The sequence below is a fragment of the Acanthisitta chloris genome, unplaced genomic scaffold (genome assembly GCF_000695815.1).
Source record: "Acanthisitta chloris isolate BGI_N310 unplaced genomic scaffold, ASM69581v1 scaffold11470, whole genome shotgun sequence".
NCBI lineage: Eukaryota > Metazoa > Chordata > Aves > Passeriformes > Acanthisittidae > Acanthisitta > Acanthisitta chloris.
Window position 1 is genome coordinate 98,784 of NW_008653379.1, and position 14,833 is coordinate 113,616.

General features: G+C 33.7%; 1 protein-coding gene across 1 annotated transcript in view; it reads left to right on the top strand.

Annotated features, from left to right (window-relative positions):
• LOC103807973 (voltage-dependent calcium channel subunit alpha-2/delta-3-like) overlaps positions 1-10,652 on the top strand; it is a gene marked incomplete at both ends in the record, with an annotated part of 83,316 nt that extends 72,664 nt beyond the window's left edge. The window contains 2 exons of the mRNA XM_009080728.1: positions 3,274-3,363; positions 10,539-10,652. Of these exons, the coding sequence (XP_009078976.1) occupies positions 3,274-3,363; positions 10,539-10,652 (204 nt within the window). The remainder of the gene's footprint in view (positions 1-3,273; positions 3,364-10,538) is intronic.
• Positions 10,653-14,833: the final 4,181 nt, after the last annotated feature.

Genomic DNA, 14,833 nt, shown 5'->3' on the forward strand with positions numbered 1-14,833 from the left:
ATTGGAAGGTGGTTTTTATCTCATTCTGAAATCACTCTTTATCTCTAGATTGGTGTTTCAGTGGTAAATGTTCTGCCCTGATATTTTTTCACTACTAGTAGTGCTGAAATATCTTTTTCTGTCTTGCAGTGCTTCTGTAAGAGATGAGATTACTGAGTGGGAGTTGGAGACACATGTGAGCAAATTGTAGAGAAATTTTGAGAGGAGTACTAGTTTGTAACTCTGCTTTTCTCATACACAAATAATACAATGATTTTAAAAATGCCTATTCCAGAAGCAAAAGGGCATTATAACATGGCTGTCAGGGCAATGTTGTACTGACTGACATGTCAGAAATGGGAAAAAAAATGAGTGTATGAAATTTAGATTTTTCTCATACAAATTTTTGTTAGAACAACAGCATGACAGGTTAGAGTTGTGTCAATAGTGTGCCCTTTGAAGTCCCAATAAGGTACTACTCTCAGAGGGTGAAAACCAGCTTGTATGAAAGTACAACAGGATGTTTTGATTGTGTGATAATAAACAGCCTCAGCTAGATGTAGAGGGAACAGTCTGAGGAAGCTATTCTTTGTGCTGCCTGTGAAATGAAACATGATTTATTTTGGCATGGATCCAGTTAATGCCACACATTGAGGGCATCTGGTATGATAAAGTAGGGAAACAAAGAAATGTTAACTTGCATCTTGTGTGATTTTTCCAGTGGACACACAAAGTGCTGAAATTCTCAAAAAACTGAAGACAGGACAGAGAATGGAGTTGCTTTAAAAAACAAATAAAACCCCATAAACCTCTCCAGACAAAGACCAAACCACATATGCATTTTGGGTTTTTTGTAATCCTTTAGCAGAATCACCTTGTAGCATCTGTTCATTCTGAAGCCTGGAGGCAGAAAACATTGATTTGTTCAAATTTGTAGTGCATGAAATAATTTTTTTAGCACCTTTACTATGTTGTATTAAACAAATGCCATTATTATAGTTCTTCATATATCAGCAGTGTGTATTTCAGAACGTGTATAAATACTGCCATGATGAGAGAATATATTTGTTTCCCTGACAGGTTATATGAACTGAATTATATGCCAGAGATTATATAATTTACTAGTAAATTTTTATAATCTGTTTATGCTGAATGTTTATTCTTGATAATGCATAGACATTGGAATCAACATTCCACAGTACTTGTCTCTGAAATGCTCAGAGATTTTCTAACTACTGTATTTTTTTAATACCACATCATCTAAATTAATTATGAAGCAGTAATGTATTCCAAAGGGAAATAAGATTTCTAATAAATATTTATTTTAATAAATCTGTTTTATGAAAAGGTAATATCAGAAAGGTATTTCCAATGCAAAAAATTGGCTTTATTGATTTTCAGAGAAGTCCTCTGTTTTGGGGTGAATCCCTGTGTTAGTGAGGAACATCTGTGGTAACTGTCAACTAACCTTAATTCCATGTATCTGGGAGAAATGGGCTATGAGCATAGGGTTGCAGCAGCATCTTGAAAACATCTGGTCAACACATAACTTTGACATTTATTGAATGTTTGGGTATTTTGTATTCATTCTTATTTTCATAATTTTTTTTGGTAAGAAATTCAAAAGGCACCATTCAAGGGACAATAGTATTTTAATTATTCTACAGAGATAATTAGTTTGGTTTTATTTTCTTTCCTATAACAATGCTATGAGATCTAGGCTGATAAATAAAAATTTCTCTTGCTAATCTATTAAGGTAACTTTTTTATCCAGTTGTGAAGACTCAAATAGCACTTCACAAAGGTATTGCCTTGCCTGCTATTTCCCACCACGTGTGTCTTCATTCTCTTCTTACAAATTAATAGTTATATTCTAAAATGCATTTTTTAAATAGGAATTACTAGTACTACAGAGACACTGACTAGTATTTACTTAACTTAGCCATGTTTAGGCTGCGGGAAAAAACAAAGCCATTTCTCAGTGTAGTTGTGTGGGTGTTTCCACTGTGTTTGCTTATTTAGGTGAACAAAGATGAACAAGACTTTGCCTTTTGGCTGTTCAAACTATTGAGCTGCAATGAACCACGTTATTAGGTCACTATGAAGTAATTGTTTTAAAAAAGCAACCTTTTTGAGGCTTCTGAATTGCCCAGAGGCTAGGATACCAATTTTTCTGTTACAATTTACTGAAATTTAATAATGAAATAGGGAGTTCTCTGCCCCAATACACTGCAGTAATGTCTTTTTATTTTGCTGAATAGGAACAAAAATGTTTCCATCATAGGAAAATCAGGGGAATTAAGTACTTGTTTATTGATGTTGCATAGTGTCTCTTCATGGTAGCAAGGTGCATGGGATTGCTTTTAGTGATAAATTTCTCCTTTTTACAAACTTAAGAGAATTTGTTTTTCCTCTGAACATTTTGTTTTCAGAAGGTAATGTGAACATTGTTTGAAAAATGTAAATTATATAATAGTTCTATATTTTTGAGTGCAAAATTAATGAAATTTATGAAACTTCTTCTCTATCCAGAGAAATAACATTGTTAGTAAGAGGAAATGTAGGATGAATTCTGACCTGTTAACCTCTAAGAACTGCTTATTAAAGAAATTAACCCATGCTGATGGCCAGCAAGTATGGCAGTGCCCCACTGTTGAGCCATTTAAAACTTAAAATTTGGGTTTAAGTGTGACCATGCCACACAATACTGAAGAAAGTCACAAATAGCTGGCAAGTGTTTAGCTTTGTCTTTCTTCTTGTGCAGACAATTTTTATCAGTCTAAATATTATATTGACACTAATAAACTGCCTTTAAACTGCAATGACCTAATGATGAGTGTCTACAACCTTTTAGGGAGGGATCTTAAAAAAAGTAGAATATCATAGCTCAGTGTTGGAAAGAATTGTTTTTATGATGTAGCAGATTCAAAATTCCTAGAGGGAAGATAGTTAGAAATAATATCAAAATTCCTATATGAAGTGTAAAAAAGATATGGATAGCCCTAAATAGAAACACAACCAACCAACAACAACAAAGGAAAATTATTTGATTGAATATGTAGCCAAAATTTATCTTGGGATACTTTTGCATTATTATTATTCTAACACATCCTTAGGTTTGTGTTACTTCAAGAGTCAGAAAGGATTAACTGGGAATTACTTTGGTTTATGAATTGGCATATTCCATCATTTGCACATAAGAACTAGTGTAAAGAATTTAGAAATCCTTAATCATGAATATCAACTTTTATGTTGTAACAACATACTGACAAAACTTTCTTGTCCCTGTTTCAGCATTTCAGGGAACACCTTGACAAACTTTTTGCAAAAGGAATTGGAATGCTGGACATTGCTTTAAATGAAGCTTTCAACATGCTCAATGAAGTAAGTTCATGCTTTTCAGATTTATGCTGGGGACAACTTTCTAGCTATTTAGCAATTGCTGTCAGTTTTAAGATAATAAATTAGAACTCACTCAAAAATATGGTGATAGTAAGATATTATATACGATTATTATACAATTATATACAGAACAAGAATTGTGTATAATCTATATTTGGTGGAATATATTAAAGCATTGCATTATTATATGTATACATTTTATATTAATGCATTTTCTGTCTATATATACTGTCTACATTATGCATGCATGTGTACATTAAATAAGCTTTATTTCAGCAGCTGTTCTAGGTGTTAAAAACTACCAAGGTAACATGCAAAGTTCACAGATTGTTCTGGTTTTTCTTTGGAAGAGCTAATGTTTTAGGAATGACAGGAATTTGTATATTCGTAAACACTTTGAGAATACACCGTTACTAGAGTGTTGAAATGATTGTTCATGGTTTTGACCTCTGGCATGACAATATCTCTTATAACTTACAAAAAGGATGTTACTTGAACACTTCTGTATTTACTTCTGAGATGCTGTAAGATAGAGGGAGAAATATAAAGCTTTGTCTAACGAGCTCAAAGGTATTAATATTATTTTAACTATTTGTCTGCCAAAAACATGAGGTTAACTTTCTGATAGCATTCTTGTGAATAGCATCTATAAACAGGAATACAGTCTCTAGAAGCTGAACATTGTGATCATGGAGAAAATACAGTGCAGGGTATGCATTTCCTCACAAGGTGCATGTCGCTCTTAGTGGTTATGGTGAAACAATTTTATGTAGTGTATTTCAGAGATTCTGACAAAAATAAAATACATTGTGATGCTACCATATTTCAGCAAAGAACAACTTTAGCAATATTTTAATTCAGCTGACTATATGCTCTCTTGGGAATGTATACTGGAAAAAGCAAGGAAAGAAAGGAGAAAAGTGAACAGTAGCAGTAACTAAAGAGAATTAGTATGAGGGAGCAAACCAATGAAGATAAAATGTACCATCAAGTATTTCTCATGATAGGATGAAGGGAAAAGCCTAGGTAGTGTGGTAGGACTAAAATAATTGTTTGCAACCTCTGTTGATATCAGGTCAGATATAGGATTCTAGTAATGGAGAACATTCACTTCTTTTTGATAACTAGTTACAAGCAGATCTCTCCTCCTGGATCTTTAAACTAATGAGCACTTGTAAAATTGTAAGCTGTTCTATCATAAAGCTACAGCTAAGCTGGTTAAGCAAGACACATGTAGCAAATGCCATTTTGAAGGGCTAAAACACCAAATCTGCCAAAGGCCAGAGTGCATATTGAGGGGGGAAATGTGGGATGTTTCAGTTAGCCTCATGACTGAGGAAAGCAGGAAACTGATTAAAAATACCCCAAGCACTCCTTTTTGTCCAAGTACCAAGAGCTCCAAGGTGAAATACTAGCAATCAGTGCACTGAGACCAAAGAAAACTGAAACTCTTATCCCAGAAAATTTCCCTTTTAAGACCTGGAATATTAGCTTTAAAGTTAATTCAAAATGATGATGCTACATATAATCCCCTCCTAGCATTTTCTAAGGCAAGAAAATGAAAATCCCTGTTTCTGTGGATTCTTTCAGAATCCTCCATCTGACCTAAAGGTCACTGTCTTCAGTAGGGTGCCAAACCCCTGTTCTTTTCACCTTGGTGGTAATCTTTGAATGGCATTAGTGAGACAGCCAAAGTGACTAGATACCTTCCAACTGAACCATCCCCTGCTATATGGCTGGATGTTGCAAGTAAACATCACCAGCATATTTAAACACTGCCTATACCTTTCTTTTTAAGTTAATATTAGCAATTTAATATATGATTGAGAATGCTTTGGTGTTTCCAAAAAAGCTCTTTAATAACAAAAAAAAAGGAAGATAAAATATTTCAATATAATCTATGTGCTCTTTTTAATAATCTGAATCAATTAAGATGTGAGTTGATCCTGATTTAGAGCCCCCATGTGTAGTGGCAGAGCAGCATCAAATTCCTGGCAGGTGCATTTAAATCACGTGGACTTTCAGCCATTAAGTAACATGAAAATAGATTATGCACGATCTTCTGTTGCTTTGAGTTTTTCAAACACAGTTACTTAAAAGCTTTTAAAAGCTTTCCCAAAGCAACAAAAAAGGGAGATTGCAATGTAATTGAACCACAATATAGTGATTTTATGTCCCAATTATTGGGCTGAAATGTATGGACTATGTTTTTTAGCTGATCAGTGTCTGATGATATTATGCTGATAATGTAGTTCCTTGTGTATTTAGGCATTTAAGTTTGTCTGCAATTAGAAATGAATCTGTTCTGTCATGGTTCTCATGGTGGCATTCATTTGAGGGTAGTTGATGTTGTGTAGTGTTAATATTAGTGATGGATCCTTACAAGTAAATTCATAGCGTGTTTTTTCCAAAGAACAGCTTGGCCTTGAAAGCCACACTTCATATCCAGAAAAGTAAATACATTTCTCTCTGTGTATATATCAGTTGTAAAGATAAAAAGAAATTTACAATATTTAGAGACAAGCTTTCAAAAATAAACATCACTGCCTTGTTCATACTAGTTGAACCTCTATAACATATTCAGGTTACATCTTCTCAGTGAGCCAAAGTGGCCTCCTGAAATCCTTTCATAATAGCCTCTTTTCAAGAAATCTCTGAACTCTTTTGTCTGTGGGTTCAGAGAAACTGCTATTAATGTGCTCTGTAGGTGTGTATTAGAGAAGAGCCTAAGTTTAGAGCTGATGATTTAGAATCCCTGCTTGCTGCTCGGGAGTTTGGATCCAGAACTAGTTTGTTTTATCATTCTTGGTTTGAACAATGCATTGGGGTGTTCACTGGGATATACTCATTAGAAATCCTTCCTCTCTAGTCAATATATGGCCCTAAAAAGAGGCACCATTTTTAAAACTATAGTTTTTTTCTTTTAAACTGAGATACATTTATTTCAGTGTAAAAGTTACACTTTCAGTATCAATGTTACTGTTATCCTTTCAGTGTAAAAGTTACTCTGAAAGCTTAAATTCAGTAAAACCTGCTATATCTCAACTAAGCTTAGTGAGGGTTAGTAAAGAAAGCTGAAAAAACATCTTTACTTTAAATAAAGATGACATTTAGGACTATTCTGACTCAAGTTTTCTTAATGTCATGGGAACAGTTTTGTTTCCTTTTTTTGCTCAGCATTTCCCAGACCATCTATTTTACAGCTTATCCACCCTTGGTAAATTCTATGTTTTAAAAATCACATACCTTTAGAATGAGTATGTATCCTAACTAACTTCAGTTAGACTTTAAAAGTTCAGAAAAACTAGTCATAACTCATGAATTAACAGATTATAAAATAAAGATGAAGCTACAATATTTTTAGAAATTTTATTATTATCACTCATATTTACCAGAGTTATTCTGGAAAGAATAATTTCAGTCACAAATACAGGGAACAAATTCCTTTTTTCCTTTTTTTTTTTTTTTTCACTTTCCTTCCCCTCCACCCTGCTCTTGTCCTTTTCCTTCTCCACCTCCTTCTTGTTTTCCCTTTTTTCAACAGACCTAATATTCCTGAAAATGTTTTCAAGTGTTTCCTTAAGTATAACATTTATTTTGGGGAAAAATGTTAAAGTCAGTTAGTCTGCTGGAAGACGAAAAAATCTAATCTAAACTAAATAGCACACATTGATTGAAGGATGTACCCTGCCAGTGAGACCTCAAACCAAAATATTTTGCATAAGGTTTGTCTTGACAAGTGTGTCTGCCTTTATACTGTATGATCATAGATTAATTCACGGTTCTAATTCCTTTGTATTCATCTTGAAGGACAATATTGATCAATTCTTTCCCAGGCATCAAATCCTAAGATGAAAAAGGAGGATCCTCCTCCACTCACTGCTTGTGTGTTCAGCCAGACAGTGTGGAACTAATGCCTTCATGTGGTACATGCCAAAAATGACAATGGGAAAAGGTGCATGAAGTAAAGAACATTTGAAGTTGTTTGTAGAGGGTTTATTAAGAGTTGTGGGCACCAAATATAGCCTTAGGAACAAGAAACACAACCGTAAATAGCAACCAGCCTCAATACAATATTCTTTGCTAGTCTTCCAAAATCTGTGTAGATTGAAAAAACCAAATTACTGATGGGAATCAGGAAGGCCTTAAAAAACATTTGTTTTGTTTTGAAATCTCTGAGGCAACAGAAGTGATAATGATGAATGTGCTATAAATATCTCAGATAAACCTATAGTTTAGAGAATAAAGGGAACTGACCTCCCATCTACTGAACTGTACCCACAATGAGAGAGATCTCTAATGTCATGATGGATCATGCTACATGTATGTTCAGATCAGCTCAAGGTGATGTACTGATTGTTTCTATTTATACTATAAAAGGAAGGTTCAAGCCTTCTTGCATATAAACCTCCAGAAATGACAGCATAAAATTCTTTTCCATTATGTACAGGCATATCAGCAGTCTCTGGGTGCTTCTATTAAGCCAGAGGAAAAAGCTACTTAATCTCTCCTTAAAAGAGTATAGCAAACCATTTTCCACTTTGTCTACAGGATGTGACTTTTATGTGCCAGAAACGTATTCATGTGAATTATAGGTTAGCTAAGGATGTCTTTTCTACATTAAAAAACCCAAACCAAAACAAAACAAAAAGGACAGAGGGGAAGAAAAGGAAAAAAAGAGAAAGGTTTGTGTTACGCAAATCATCTGTTAAGATTCTGGTTGGATTTTAGAATGGTTCAGGGGTTAGACTAATTAAACTCAGTTAATTTTGCCTTGCAATTACCTTTCAGTATTTGCTATGGCTGTTCAGGCTTGAAGATGGTTGATACTGATGTCTTTGTAAAGCATATTTAAAAATCCACTTCCAAATACATTCCATTTATACAGTGCATATTATAGTGTGTAAGAATACAGAAGTGCTTGGTACAGTAGTTAGGCACCTACTGTGTCATGTGACAACTGCAATTATCTCTTTTGGTGACAAATGCTCTCTTTGCAGTGATTACCTTTAAAAAATGATAGCCAATTAAATAAAATTCTGTGACATTTCAAAGACTGTTAATCACAACCAAATGCTGTAAATGTCAGGATGCATTGAAATTTTTGCTGCTAACTGATGAATCACTGAGTTAATTGTAGTTCATCATAAGGCACTTGTCATTGTTATTATTATGGAAAACACTTTCATCACTCTTGCTATTCAATAAAATTAAAGTTTTAGACAAATATGAGAAGATATTACTCATCAAAGTATTTCAATTTAATCTCATTCTTCAAAATATTCAGATAACTATGTAGAATAATGCAGATGCATACAGAGTGGTGTTTTGAAATAAATGTATGAAGGCATTCCCCCTTCATTAATTTCTCTTTTAACATACCTTGTCACTTTCAAAATATATTGTCCATATGAAGAATATATTACTTGACAAAGTAACTTCATCTTTATGAGAAAATGTTGAATCTAAGACCATGAAGGAATCCCACTTTAGTAATTCTTGTTCTGATTAAGACTGGAAAAACTGTCATGACTGAAGAATTTTAAGGATAGTCTTCCTTGCAAGTATAACAGAAAGGATTTTTCACCAGGCAGTGACCAGAATACAGCTAATTCTGTAAGCCCACATTAGTTGCCCTTTAAGCAGCATGTTTCTATTACTGTTCACTGAGGTTCCTGTTTGATCAAAAAGAAACTGATCTGGAGGAGAGATGTAGAGGATAGAAATGATTGTTGAATGTGGGTGTGATTACTCAGATACAGAAATGTGAAGGCAGAAGAAAGAGGACAGAGCACTGCTGAAACCCACCATCCACCCCTTCCTACTTTCTATGTAGATGGCATTTTTAAAAGTTAAGAACTTTTCTAACAAGAAGTGGGTTTTAGAATTTTGGGAAGAACAGTGAATATGTAAGGGAGAGTAGACTGCAGAAAGATTAAAGACAGAGCATTTGCTAGCCAAATGAGACCAGAATACTCTGAATAATTTTTGTTTAATGCAGAAACAGTCAGAGTCCCTGCAAGGTAATACACCTTTAAATCTAAGTACTTCTTCTCAAATGGGACCACCCTATTTTGGGGCACAGCTAGCATGGTGAGGTGGGACAAGGTAATTGTTGCTTGGCTTTCTCAGCATCGAGGGAAAGGTGATAGGATAAGGCCTTGCCTGACCTTGAATTTGATAATGTACATGAAAACTACATAGGCAGAGAACAAAAGAGTGTTCATTCATTATCATGTATTCAAGCATTAGTCCAGTCTATAAAGAGCTGTTTGTAATATCCCACTTTATTGATATACTTTTCACAGATTCTTTTAAGTGTTAAACAGAACAATTAAAAATTGAATAGTTTTCCAAGTTTTCTGCAACAAAAGCAAATGTAGACACATGGATTAAAAATAAGGCCACCAGCTCCAGAATCAAGTGATCAGTGATCTTGTTATGACTCAGTCCAATGTGTTGTTCTTCGACAGGGGAGAAGCCCATTTGTCTAATGATGAAACTTTCTTTGCATGTGCCAAAGAATATGTTGATTGCTCTCTAAGTACCTGTCTCAGCTGTTCAGCAGCTTGAATTGCTTGTATGTATTCAACTAACAGGAGAATCTGAGAATATATAAATATGAACTTTATTCTTCCAGATAAATATTTCATGGGAAATAGCATATGGAAGGTAATCCTGAGTGATTATGAATGCCATATGAATAGTCATATGTCTCCATGAGTTGTGTGTCTTTTGTACTGTGCAGAAAACTCACCAGTCATTCATTACTTCTTTTTCTGTAACTTGCTCTTTTAAAATTATATTTAAGTCAAAGCAAATCTTATACAGACCCATCAATACTTATCATCCACCTGTAACTTGCTCTTTTAAAATTATATTTAAGTCAAAGCAAATCTTATACAGACCCATCAAGACTTATCAACCACCTGAATCGGGAGAATACACTTTTAATTTGGAGATGTGCTGTATTTATGTTTCTTATTTTACAATTCAGTAAGGACTTAATATCTATGATAAAATGTTTTCAGCCTGAATATTTTCACCTACTTCTAAGCATATTAGAGTTTTGACAAGCTCTGTGTTTATCCAGTGTGAGCCTGTCTATCTTCATTTAAGAGCAATGTGCTGTGCCTAATGATTGTTTCCTTTTGCAGTTCAATCACACAGGACAAGGAAGCATTTGCAGCCAAGCAATAATGTTGATAACTGATGGAGCTGTGGACACATACGATACAATATTTGCAAAATATAATTGGCCAGACAGAAAAGTAAGTAATCACCTTTAATTGATGGAAAACCTAAAGCTTCATATCTAATATAAAGTGTATGCCTATAGAAAAGTCACTAACAGTCTTTGTAATGATCTAAAAATGATTTTGGATAACTGGATGTTTCACTAATGACACAAATGGTGCTTATATGATATTGCTCGAGGACAGAAATGGCCTTTTACTGTAGTAATGAACTTAGGTTAATAAGATATTAAGGCACTATTCCCCTCCAGGGTACATTTTTGAGCATTATATAATCCTTCTCCTGTGAGACATCATTAAACATGAAAAACAAAATTTTTCTTCTTTCTCCCAAAATACACATTAACCATGTTTTATCAAGCTAAAGATGGGTATGTACTGTGGAGAGTGAACAGCTTACTGTGCCTGGAGAAGTAGCAGATGTAGTACTCAGATATTTAATTTGTTTATTTGGCAGAGTGAGGGATAGAGTTGATAATTGGTAAGACTTTATTTAAAATGTATTTGGTTCTATTGATTTGTATAAAAAACTATGTCCAAAATTACATTACCTTCTTATGTAACACCTGGAAATTTCATAGTAGTATGGAATGCCTTGAATTTTCCTAATGAGAAAGCTCTAGTAGCCTCATGTCTGGATGTGCAATAGTTTCATTCTGCACTTTATCTATTGCTAAAGCAAGTTTTGGGACTAATTTAGGGAGTTTAGGAAGTCTTTGTAGTTTGAGTTGCCTGCCATTTTATATGCCTGTGGAAGCAGTAACGCTGTGGAGTGCAATTTGGAGCAAGTGATTGATTGATATGAGTGTTCTGCACGGGAGTTCTGTATTCTTTGGGAAAAAAAGTAGTAGCTTTAATGTGTAGCTTTTAGTCATGTTTTCCTTTTATAAAGTTCTGTTTGTTTTCTGTTCTCCATTTTCTTGTTTACCTGAACTAAACCTCATCTAATAGCAATCAGTGAGCAGGAGAAAATGGAAAATTGGTGATTTTGATTTTTTTAGTGGTCTTCTGAAAATGTTGTGTCAATTTATTTTGATTTTTTTAATGGTCTTCTGAAAATGTTGTGTCAATTTCTGTCATTTTGTGTAGTAAAAATGATGTACAACTATTCTACTTTTTGTTGGTTAAGAAGCAATTTTTCAGAGAATGTAGACTACTAATGAACTTCAATCTGAAGATCTATTTTTCTCTTCAGATATGTTGCTTGCTCCTCTTACGTAACTTCATTCTCTAAAAGAAGAATGTTCATATTTGTGATTTTACCAGGACATGCCAGGAATCCTGTAATCTTTAAAAGAATGCAAGGATGCATTGGTACTTCTGCATTTTCTGAGGAGCCCTATAATACATCTGGTGTGAATTGATGATAACTGTTGTGTAGTGGAAGGGATTAGGAAGTTCAATATTTAATTAATGCTTAAGATGTAGAACTAGATATGAAAGAAGCTCCATTGATGTCTCCATTTGTTCATTTTGGTATTTATTTGAATTTTGTTGGGTCACATATCAGTTTGCAATGGCAACATTGCTGAAATAGAACAGAAATGTTGTTTATACTCTGTGACATGCAAGAAGTACCTCCATGAAATGTGGAGATTTGCAAGTTGGAGGGGAGAGTATGTGATCTTTGATCTTTGTCTCCCTACTTTTCCTTAGTACTTTTCACGGAGATTAATTGTTGTTGCTATTTAAATTAAAATATCTCCTGCCATTTCTAATTCTCTAATGGGTGATTCTTCAGGGGTAAAGCTTTTACTGATTTTTCTCTTTATTAATTAGACATTTGTCTAGTGAAGTTACTGAATAATTCTGGAGACAGTAACGTTCTTGAATTATAGCTTACCTTTCAGATATTTAAATGTTCTAAATGGAATAATCTTGTATCAGACAGATTACATGTTACATTTTTCTTCCTAAGTAAATGAATGTAATTCCTTAATTTTATATGGCTTTGGTCTTTTATTAGCTGGCTGTGCTCATATAAATGCTTGGTAGTAATATAGTCTCAATATATTTCTTAAATCCTTTATACTTATATCTGAATGTTTTCTGAGAGAAACAAGACAGTTATAACCTGATGGTGAAATTGTTATTTTAATAGCTGCATCTTCAGATCAGAAATGTTTATAAACAGCATGCAAAATTTTTTCCTTTTCCTTTTTTTTGAGTAATTCCCAAATGTTTTGATCTATTTTATTCCTATAGAAATGGTCTGAGAAGTGATAATTTCAGCTATAGATTTCAGAATTTACTCTTAATACTTTAGTCAGTGAAATCTTGTAATGGTTCGGGCTCTCCATGATCAAAGGATGTATGAAGAATTTTCAGTAAGCAATATATAAATTTAGACAAATTAAATTTAGGCAAATGAAACAGAACATATAAGGAATATGACTAAATCTAAATTATCTTTGGAATTTCAATCAGTGTTCCTGGCACCTTCTCAATCCCACTAGTTTTATATATTTTCCAGTTTTCATACAGTTGAGTGACTTTGTTAGCTCTGTTGTATGAAAACAAAATGTTGTTCCTCTGGAAAGATGGCTCAAAAGTTAAAAGTCTTGTGGCCAGTCCTTCCTCTCTTTTTCAATGGGACACTCTCCAATATAAGTCGCTAGGTCCCCAAATGTTCCATGAGAACATTTAGCAAAGACTGATGTCTAAGGAGATCCACAGAATCCCTCAGAAGGATCTTCCTCTGATGTGTTGTATTTTATTATACTATGAAGTTATTTCCTCTTGCAAGAAGGAGAAGAGACCATGGGGAAACTCTTTCATAAGAAATCAGTAAGAAAAGAATTCTCTGAAAGAGGCAGCTAAGTATTTTCACAAAACTGTGTGTTGTATATCTTTCACGTGCAAATCCACAGCTAAATCTGAGATAGCAATACTCAGTACAGCTGTTGCAATAAGCAGCAGGATAGATTTCCCTTTGGGAATACTTCTACCAAGGCCTAGCATGAAGAATCCTACCTTGTTTAGAAGGGCATGGTGTTTAGGGAGTAGCTTTTAGTTAATATGCAATATTCTACCCACCTCTTACAAAACTATTTAATGTATTAATACAGTCTTCTAAATTGTATATTAGAATATAGGTAAGGAAAAAAAAATCAAATCAGTTTGTCCTCTTTCCTGGCTGAAATGTTTCAGTATGAACATGTTCCATGTGTTTGCTTTAATGCATTAGAACTTTCAATGTCTTTGTTGGATTTGTTGTTCTAGACTTATAAAAAATGCAATATCCTATATATCCTACATATTTACAATCTCAGTGAGCCTAAAAATTATACATGCCATGCACTTCAAATTCACTGCTTTTGCATAACACTATCTTTATTTTCTCCAAAGAATTTTTTTATCTTTATAAATCACACCTTTTAACTGCTTAATAGGTTTTTTATATTCTCATTTATTTTGTCCTCCATTCATCTATGTGTTGCATTGCCATCTTTCTTATAATGCTTTTCCTGCATTTTGATACTGTGATGGACATTGATGGAAAAGGTAATTGCTCAAATTGAGGGAGGTTCTTAATTTTCTGTTTACCTCAATTACGCTGTCAGCAAAGTACAAATTTCGGTCATAATCTATCTAATGTTAGATAATGTTGAATGTGTTATCATTAGTTGCAACAGAAGCATCATATTCTCTCATGGAAAGGAAGAATTTCTTCATATAACTGTGAAGGCTTAACCAGTTTGTTTGTGACAGTCTCTAAAAATAGAGAATGAATACAAACTGTTAGGATGTAAATAACAGTTCACATTTTCTTCCTTTTTTCCAACTATTATTTATATCTTTGCAAAAGATAGTGTTTTTTTTTTAAAAAAAGATATCGTGTAAACAGGGATAAGAGCACTTTATTACCAATTATTGTGGATGTATTCTGCCTGACAACTGATTCAAAATCATCTTTCTGATCATGCATTTTATTAAAATGGTGTTGCAATGATTTTGAAATAGAATAAAATGGCTCCAGTTAAATCCCCAAAGTAGCTTAAATTAAGCAATTGAGTTTTTTGGGGAGAGATCAGACTGATTTTTGTGTATGAGATAGAGAATTGCGACCATCAAAAGACTATTTAAAATTATCTTCTGGACTGTTTCCTTGAAAGAAGGAACACTTTCATTTTACTGGGGTTTTTATGAGTCTCAGTCTCCTCAGCAAAAGCACCCAACATTTCCTCATGTTTTCT